General features: G+C 36.3%; 1 protein-coding gene across 1 annotated transcript; it reads right to left on the reverse strand.

Moving 5' to 3' along the window:
• Positions 1-5,318: 5,318 nt before the first annotated feature.
• Positions 5,319-6,245, reverse strand: LOC107677062 (olfactory receptor 6N1-like). The gene has a single exon (XM_016471850.1). The coding sequence runs from the start codon at positions 6,243-6,245 to the stop codon at positions 5,319-5,321; it is 927 nt and encodes a 308-aa protein (XP_016327336.1).
• Between the last annotated feature and the right edge of the window lie 3,503 nt (positions 6,246-9,748).

Raw genomic sequence — 9,748 nt, forward strand, 5'->3', positions numbered from 1 at the left:
CTCTCTCTTTTCCTTACTTTGCTTCATTCTGTATATATGTGTTTTGCTTAGTTAGTTATATGTTAGATATAGTTTAATTTATTAAATCCCTTATATTCACAATTGATTGTCTCTGTGTGCTGCTCACACTTTGAAGTCACTGAATGTTTGATCCCTTGCTACATGCTAAGTTAATGCTAGTACTGTATGAATGAAAGTTATTCTTTCTTGGCCAGGAAAATAATCTTTCCTTGAACTGATAAATGATTATATTGTCTGCTCGGTGGACGGACAGATCAAATAATTGTAATATTGATTCTGCTACAGTTAATTCTAATCTAAATATTTATTATTAATTATAACCAGTTATAGTTAGTTATAAATATTTCCCTTTTGAGCTAATTTGCTACATATGTGGTGGAGAACGCGGCAACATTCAAACTTTGTTTGTGAGCAAACTCAGTATCAATTTATTTGTGTTCTTATATTATGCGCGCTAAGAGTGAGACAAGTCGCAAAGCGAACTCACTCTGTTGATTGGATGGTTCAAAGCCACCTCCAGTATTGTATTTTAACAGCCTCTATTTGTCTAACATTTAGTCACTGTTAATTGTTAAAGTAAACTGCAGTTCATAATATTAAAATTGTTCTCTAAAGACGAAGAAATCTCTTTCTCCTCATTAGCCTGGGCTCTATGTGGGCATGCCAACTTTTTGTGCCCAATATCTCCACACTCAAAACACTTCAAGCTACCTCTATTGACATAGAGCATATATGATTTTCTTTCACGTACTACTCTGAAAGACACATCTAATTCCGGCACATTCAGAAACATAAACACCTGTCTTCTGAAAGAAATCACGTTTCAATGCTTCATTTTTTTTACATCCTAATGGGATTGTTTTAATCGCACTAGCACATTTACTATACTGAGCTAATGCACATTCAATATCCTCATTTCCAATAAATGGTGGAACATTCGATATATAGACTTTTGTCGTGGGTGTAACAAACGGTGAAACAGTAACAAAATCGCCACTTACCACAATCCCGTTGCTTATCAGGCGGTTTACTAACTTCTCCTCTTTAACAAAAATCACTACCGCTTTATTCATCCTGGAGGCCGAAGAAATGTTGTCACATCCAACCTCTTCTCTGACTGCCAGTATTGCATCCTCCAGCGATACACCCTGAGCAGGTACGCATCGGATTCCATTACGCCGTGAAACAGATGGTTCTCCCCCCAACAGAAGTGACGCCATTCCGACGCTTCGGCGAACACCACCAATGAGTGGTTTTGGAGGCCAAGATGGCGGCATGATAGGTGGATGCGTTTTTGGAGGTGTCATCAGGAAATTTGAAATAGGACGATTATATAACCATGATAACAGGTTATTTTTGTGTGTAAATGTGTAAGTGGTTTTCTACTCACATTACTCACCTTGCGCTGATTTATCTATGGGCAGAAAGAAAATTAGACAGATTTCCAGTGAGACAACACGAGAGTCAACTATGGAGCCTGTTAAAAGTGCTGACGTGAATGTTAGCATCGTCTCCTCTGTGGATTTGAGTTCATCAGGAAACTCTGAGGATCTTAACAACTGGTTTGACTCACGCCCAGATATGCATGATCTCCTTGCGATTCCCCTACCTGAAACTCCCTTAAAACCTGCGCCAAAGAGTGCAATAGAGTAACATCCAAAATGAAAAGAGGTCCTATGGATATTAGCGACACCTCAACGGAAATTCTGATGGCCATTTGTGAGCTCTCTGGAAAATACCAACTGGGTCAACGGCTAAGCAGATTGAGACTTTGTCCTCTACTGTTACTCAGCTTGTTACTGAGGTAGCAACGCATAAGGAGTCTCTGAAAGTTGTGGCTACGGAGATTCAGGAGCTCCAAAATGCAAATAAAACCTGAAGGCTGAAATTGGAGAAAGCAAGCTTTACAGCTGGAAATGGACATTAAAATTACACGGCGTGAGAGAGAAGGATGGAGAGGATGCTCGGAAAGTTGTTATTGATGTCCTTCGCAACGTAGTGCCTGGCATCAGCGATGATCTTGAGGGTGCTGTTGACATTGCACATCGTCTTGGCCCGAAAAGAGGGGATGGTTCCCACAGATCCATCATCATTTTGTTTGAACGCCGTCGTTTTCGCGACACCTTTTGGCAAGCTGCCAGAGGCTGTAAATTCCTTCTTGACAACAAGCTGCGACTCACCGAAGCCCTTTCACCAGAAGATAGGATTGCCAGAGATAAATTTTGGCCTCTTGTTAAAAAAGCCAGAGATGAGGGCAAACGACGCATTAAACGACAGGAAAAGATTCAATTACGTTGATGTGAGATAGACTTGTCCCATGGTTAATGTTTATGGTTCTTAACCATATTATCTCTGTGGACTTTTTTCAAGACTTTGATGACATGACTCGACTTTGTGATTGATCTACACTTGAGGGCGATCTAATTGACTAAATATTGTCTGCTCATATTCCACAAGTGGAAAAAAGTAAGTAAATATGAATCGCTTTTGGTTCCTCCTGTTGAACTTACAAAGTTAGCGTTAAATGCTGGAGTGTATGTATCATGGTTAATAATGTTCTGTATTTAAACTGACATTCAGTTCTTTTTGCGTACTTGCAATAGAGTAACATGCAAGGTTGTGAAATATACGGCTTTGTTGCTGGGAGGCATTGGCATTTATGACAAGAAATGTAATTATAAACATGTTCGCCAGATATTTCAGAAGAGAGACTGCATTGTTCCTCAAGGTAGATCCCATTGGGCTGCCTTAATTAATCATATAAATTGGAGAAGAGCGTGGTTGTTGCCTCATAAATATTTTCTTCCTAATAAGACCAAAGAAGACCATTTTAAAATACTGCATAAAATATATCCTGTTAACTCAACTGTTTCAAAATATGTTTATATTCCTAGTACCTGCACATTTTGTGGCAACGAAGATGAAACCTTAATACATTTATTCTATTCTTGTGAATTTGTTCAGAAGTTTTGGGTTGACTTGTAATTCACATTTAAACAAACCTCCTATCTTTGCACAATCTTTTAGCTTGAAAGATACTATTTGTTATTACTCTGACTCTGCCAACAAATCTAAAGAATACATATTCAACTTTTTTTGGGGCAAATTTTTCATCCATAAGCAAAAAAGTATGGGCTCAATTCCTACTCTTTCACATTTTCTGATTGAGGTTGACTCACTGCTCACATCTTTTTGTTTGACTAGCAATAAAAAATGTGTGAGGTTTTTGGAATTATATGAAAAATGTATTTGTATTGACTCTGGTTAAGTTTAGATATAGCTTTCCTTCATTGCTCTTTTATTTTTATTGTTATTGCTATAATTTTCCCTTTATTGTAAGCTATACCCCCTTATTGTCTTATTGTGTTTTATTTCTCCTCATTTTCTTACTTCTATCTTCTTTTCTTTAATGTTCTCCTGAAGGTGATAATATATTTTCATCCAATTTCTTGAATAAATAATTAAAAAAAACAATACGTGGTTTTAAAAGTCTAAATTCAGCTTTACAAAAATATTATGTATCAAATCACCTTTTTAAATCCAAATCAAATAAAGGAAGATAAAAAAAGAGACTTTCAAACACCTCTCCGTAAAACCCCTATTTTTTTAAGCCGGGTAACCACAGTGGATAAATCTGAAAACGACACCCTTGTGTTTTAGTGTACAGCCAATCCGTATATTTTGTGAAACGATGATGTCATCACACCACGTCTCGACCCGAGTCAGACACCGCTACGTCACGTAACAGCAACAACAACAACAACAATGGTGGTCTACATGCTTGTGTTCGTGCTGTAGAAGCTACTGAGCCTATTAGGTTTACTAAAGCAAAATCAAAAATTACTAAAGCAAAAATGTCTCCTCTGCTTTTAGTGAATCTCTGTGACAGAATTTCACATTTTTTTTAGAACGAGTAAAAAAAAAGATTGGATAGGGAAAGCTCTGGCTTCGTGTGGATGTGGCCTTACTTAAAGACATCCGATTTGAACTTCACAGCACATTGGGCTCATTTTCATTCAAGTTTTGGTTGCACAGACTTATAACTGCTCTGTAATTTCAAATATGTTGACTGAAATAGAGGAGGGTTCCTCAAATACGGTCGTGGAGGGCCGCTGCGCTGCAAAGTTTAGCTCAAACCCTGATCAAACTCAGCTACCTGTGATTTTCTAATGATCCAGAGGACCTTGATTAGCTTGCTCAGGTGTGTTTGATCAAGGTTGGAGCTAAACTCTGCAGGGCATGGGCCTCTCCAGGACAAGATTTCTTTAACAAATATTTTTCTATTAGGCTAGTATTTGGTTGAACAAATGATTTGTTTTAAAGTAATGTATTTGTGTCTTTCCAAATTAGGCTTCAAACACTGTAAAACTCTTACAGAATTAGACCCAAAACAGAAGGAAAGCGTATGTGCCTTTTGAAGATTAGTTTAGTTATGACATATTATGAACTCCATTATAGGCAATTAATTTTAATCTAGGGGTGCACTTATCATATCACTTTAACTGTTCACAGTCTCCATGAATACAATGTAGAGACCAATGGTAAATACATAAAATTTAAGACAATCTCATTTCTTGTTTTAAATCCACCCTTGCCTAAGCTTTTACCACTACACCACATAAATCAACCGATCTCATCAATGCCAAGGTTATGGGAAAAACACTTTGATCTCAAAGTTTTGTTGTTATTTTGATTGAAATTGAATTACTCAATTTAAGAGTTCCATTTAGGACCATAGATTATCAATATGCTTTTTTGTAAGTTAACATGATATAACCATATTAAGATATGGCTAGTGCCCATACACTGGATTTTTTTTCTTAACACAGGGGTGTCGAGCTCAATTCCTGGATGGCTGGAGCCCTGCAGAGTTTTGTTTCAACCCACATACCATGTAGTGGATAGGGTTAGTTGGATAGGGTGTGTTTAATTAGGGTTGAATCTAAACTCTGCAGGGCTCCGGCCCTCCAGGAATTGAGTTTGACACCCCTGTCTTAACAGAAAGTGTGTGCCTCATTCATCACATACAGTCATGTTATATATTTTAATGAAACTAAAACAGACTATACATTTGTTGAAAACGACATGAAAAACCACAAGAAATTCACAATTTGAGAGAATCAAGTGTACAATGTATTTAATGTTTTCACAAAGAAAAAAAAACTTTCATGATAAAACCTTGCAAATGGTTTTAATGAAATAGAACGATTTCTATAATACAAGTTGTTTTTAGAATTGCACACTAAAATATAGCGTTAGAGTGATTAAGATCTAAGATTTGAATAAGAAATATTCACTCAGACATTCCTTTTTTTAAAAAACAGTCTCATTACTTCCTTTCGTAGTCTTGTCAGATTCAGTCCATAAATAAGGGGATTTAACATGGGAGGAACGAGTAGAAATTCCAGTGCCATGAAATTACGCAAATCTTGTGGCAAGCTCTTAGAACCATAACGGGTGTACAGCACGTCAAACAGCAATGCAACAGTCACATTGAGCAATGCAAGCAGATGTGGTACACATGTTTGTATGAATTTGTTTCTGCCCTCTGTTGACTTTCTGCATTTTCCAATCAAGTGAATGTATGAGCAAAATATCAATACTGCATGTCCAAAATATATAATAATTATTACATATCCAAACACATTATTCACTGTTGTAGAAATACAGGAAAGTTTAACAACTGACCAGTTTTCACAATATAGCTTTTCAATACTAGAGCCACATAAGGTTAGTCTCGATGTTAATACAACTCCAACACACACGCAAAAAAATGGAGAAAGCCAGCAGAAAAGGATGCATTCAAGAATTCTCTGATTGGTCATTACTGAATGATACTCCAGTGGTCTACATATTGCCACATACCTGTCATATGCCATCACTGTTAATGTTGAAAGGTCACATAAAACAGATGAATAAATGACAAATATCTGAATCAAACATCCAACATAAGAAATCACATGATGCTGGGATAATAAATCATACATGAATTTAGGGTAAAATCCAGCTGTGCCATAGAGTCCATTAATACACAAATTACATATAAAAACATACATTGGCTGATGAAGCTTCTTGTCTGAGAGTATAGTATAAATTACGGTTACATTACACAACAAAATTAATGGATAATACATTGCAGTCAAAGAAAAAAACACAAATCTGTTTCCCATCATTTCATTTAGTCCAGAGAGTGTAAATAATAAGACAATGGACTTGTTCTCCATCTGGAATTATATGCAAAGTCTTATTATAATGCTTATTATAATGCTCTCATTAAGCAGTTATAATAAAATTATTTGTAAATTAATTTGAAATTAAAACTCGAGTTAAGTTTTAAAGTGATCATTGATATATTCAGCTATTTAGTCATGTTAGCTAATGGAAATATTTAATACTCTAAAGGTAGCATACACTGGTTCTTCAGAATGACAAGCAAGAAATGAAATGGTTAAATCTTACCACCATTTCTGTTTGTAGGTTTGTCAGAGTGTTGTATAAAGGGTTGATTTGGTCTGCTATATATGGACACTGGTCTCATGCTAATTGCCTTGTTTATGAACAGTACTTCCCATTACTTTCAGTGCTGCAGTTAATTACTTTTGCTATATGTAAATATCTAACTACACTGTAGTAACATCATTATATATTTTGTATGTTCCTCGTGCTTTGTATTACAAGTGTTTTGAAGCCATAAAATAGCTGTTTGCTATATGTAATTTGACATGTAGTTATGGCAGTCACTAGCAGGGGATAATAGTTAACCAAAACTTTGTGGAAAACAAAACCTGCATCCTAATTTGTAGCAAGGACCTCTCGCCAAAGGCAGGGAAACAAACTGGACATATAGCCAGTCTCAGGCCTAACACAAACACATTCACAGGTGATTTAGTGTCTCCATTTCATCTGACCTACATGTAAGAGAAAGAGTACCTGGAGGAGACCCACAGCAACATGGGGAGAACATGCAAATGCCACAGAGAAGGGCCTCCCTGCTGCAGCCGGAACTTGATGTAGGGCCTATATCTCTGTGAGGCAACAGTGCTACCCACATTATAAAAAGCAGTAACTTGTCATTGTTACCTTAAAGGGCTATCTCTACCTGGTATAACCCATAAACAATAGTTTTGTTAATAAAAAAATATGTATAAAGGTTGGTTTAGTGAAAGGTAAATATAAGGTGAAGGTACATTTTTTACTTAAATAAAACCAGTTAATTTAGATGTTTCCGTTACAAATTATTATTTTTTCTTTTTTGTCTGCACTAAGCCACTATGTCCCTATTCATCTGACAGTATTGAAGTTCATCAAACAGACTAGATACAGCGACCCCTAGTGGTTGCTAGTGGAGGTCACAAAATACATCACACACAGGATCCAAAGATATTTCTCTTTCATTAAAAATTGTCCTACTAGATGCTGCTTCAGCAAATCATTTCAGTATATTTACATAGATAATGCAAAGCAATATGCAATATTTTAGTGAAAATAAAGCAAGTCATAGTGTACAACACACTGTTAAAAATGTTAGTGTGAAATTACAGTATATTCCAGGCTAATAATTGCATTACTTTCACAGTAATTTCACAGTGGGACTTCTCTAGTATCTAAGTGTTACCATTGTTGTGTTTTGTATGTTGAGAATTGATGTCACATCAATTAAAAAAGACGTATCTCAGCAGTTGCTTCATTATTGTGTAAGATCCATCCACAAACAGTTATGAATATTAAATGTTATTGATTGATCTTCATGCTTAAATAACATTAAAATAAAATATTCATGTTCACGCTACAAATATGTTGACTAACTTAAAGTCAGGCAATTATCTTATTTCATATTTCAGCTTGTTGTCATTTTGAAAAATGTTTTTTATTTGTCACACTTCTGACATGACTAGATCAGAAATTTGAGTATGAATATACAAGGTCTGAGCTCCCAAACAAATGCTAATCACTAACCACCATTATGGCGACTTCAAAACAATTACAGCAGTAAACAACTAAATTTCTCATAGTGTGGCACAAAGACAACTTTATTATGAGAATTTACAGTAAAACAAGAGCAGTAAATTACTGTGATGTTAGCATCAATCTGCTGTTCATTCGCAGTAATTTGTAAGAAAATGACCCAGCATGCATTAATTTCACAGTGAATTTCTGACTACAGTAATTTATTGTAAAATAATACTCTTTAATCCTGTAAATTCCTGGAAGTTTTGTTTTTACAGTGCAGGCTCCCCTTCTAATGGAACTCAATGCTGCATCATGGCATTGATGCTATGAAAAGCAGATGAGCAGGGGCCTGTTTCAGTAAGGAGATTCAACCAACTTAGAGTTAAAACTTGAACTCTGAATTGACTTATCCTGAGATGGGAAACTGAGTTTTCTGGTTCAGAACAACTGAACGGAGTTAGTTCAATCAACTCTGAGTAGGTTGACTGATTTAAGCGCGTGCACCACGACTATGAAAAGCCATTATCAATGGAGCTATGAAATTACTATTCACCATGGCAACCGCACCCGACAAAAAGACGTCCGCATACTTACGAGTCAATGTGTAACTTTAATTCTTAATCACTGTTATAATATCAAAGGTAAAAACTGGCAGAACAGTAAGTTATTGAACTAATAGTAATTTTCATGGTATCCCCCAGGCAACAGAAAAAGAAAAAAAACAGCTAAACATGAAGTAAAAAAACTATTCAATCAGGTAAAGCTTTAAGCATAAAAGGTTCATGGGTGTAGGCTACATGACTTTACAAATATTTGACATATTAAATAAATATAATTCAGTGTCTATTTCACTGTGCAGCAGCTTTTTCCACATGCTCTTTTCACATAAATAGATGTTTTCTAACTCAAACTGTTGCATTTCTTAATTGGAGTAATGAAATTAACAGTTGACTTCTACTCAGCCAACAGCAAGAAGGCTCTCAAAATAATGAAGAGGGAATGGCCACAATACCAATTATTGGAAGAATATTAAACTCCAACGGGAAAATAATAACTTTTGATATTGTATTTGTAGGAAATAAAGAGGACCAAATAAATTTAACAGCTGTGGTGGTGGTTAAGGCATATATCTTGAACTACCCTTCCATCTGGCATCCTTCCATTCCATACATTAATCAGCTTCATTTTTAATGGGTTTGTGCCAAAGAAACTACACAAATATAAAAAGAGCGTGAGAGCGAGGCACACTTTCCTTGCCGCTTTGCATACAGCAACCTTACTAATGTGCTCTGCATCGCTGATGTTATATAGAATACAACCATTTATAGATGGTACCGCTCAAATAAATATGCATGTGGATATGGCTGTTACGGGGCGAATGAGACGAGAGACGTGTGGATTCATCTGCAAGGCTTTATTTAAAAGACATGGTCAACACAGGCAAGAGTCGGACAATGGCAGACAGGTATATAGAGGGCAAGACTGAAGAGTAATCCAAAACACAGGCGATGGTCCAGGCGAGGAGTAAACAGTATCCGAACAGAGCGAGACGAGAGGGGTAATCCAAGACAAGCGATATACTTCAGGGCAGGCAGAGATCATACAGACACGAATGGCTAAGGCAATAAACAAGAATAACCAGGAATAAACTAGACATTCACTCAGAAAACTCGGAATGGCTCCGTAAAGCAGCTATTACTAGGAGAGTGTTAAACGCAGAACAATACTCGGCGTTGAACGGTGGTGTGAGACTGATTTATATAGTGTGTGTTATTGG

The sequence above is a fragment of the Sinocyclocheilus anshuiensis genome, unplaced genomic scaffold (genome assembly GCF_001515605.1).
Source record: "Sinocyclocheilus anshuiensis isolate Anshui unplaced genomic scaffold, SAMN03320099.WGS_v1.1 scaffold24, whole genome shotgun sequence".
Classification (NCBI taxonomy): Eukaryota; Metazoa; Chordata; class Actinopteri; order Cypriniformes; family Cyprinidae; genus Sinocyclocheilus; species Sinocyclocheilus anshuiensis.

Bases quoted from the DNA above. Each gene is read 5' to 3' on its own strand.
- LOC107677062 (XM_016471850.1), bottom strand. From the start codon at position 6,245: ATGGAGAACAAGTCCATTGTCTTATTATTTACACTCTCTGGACTAAAT.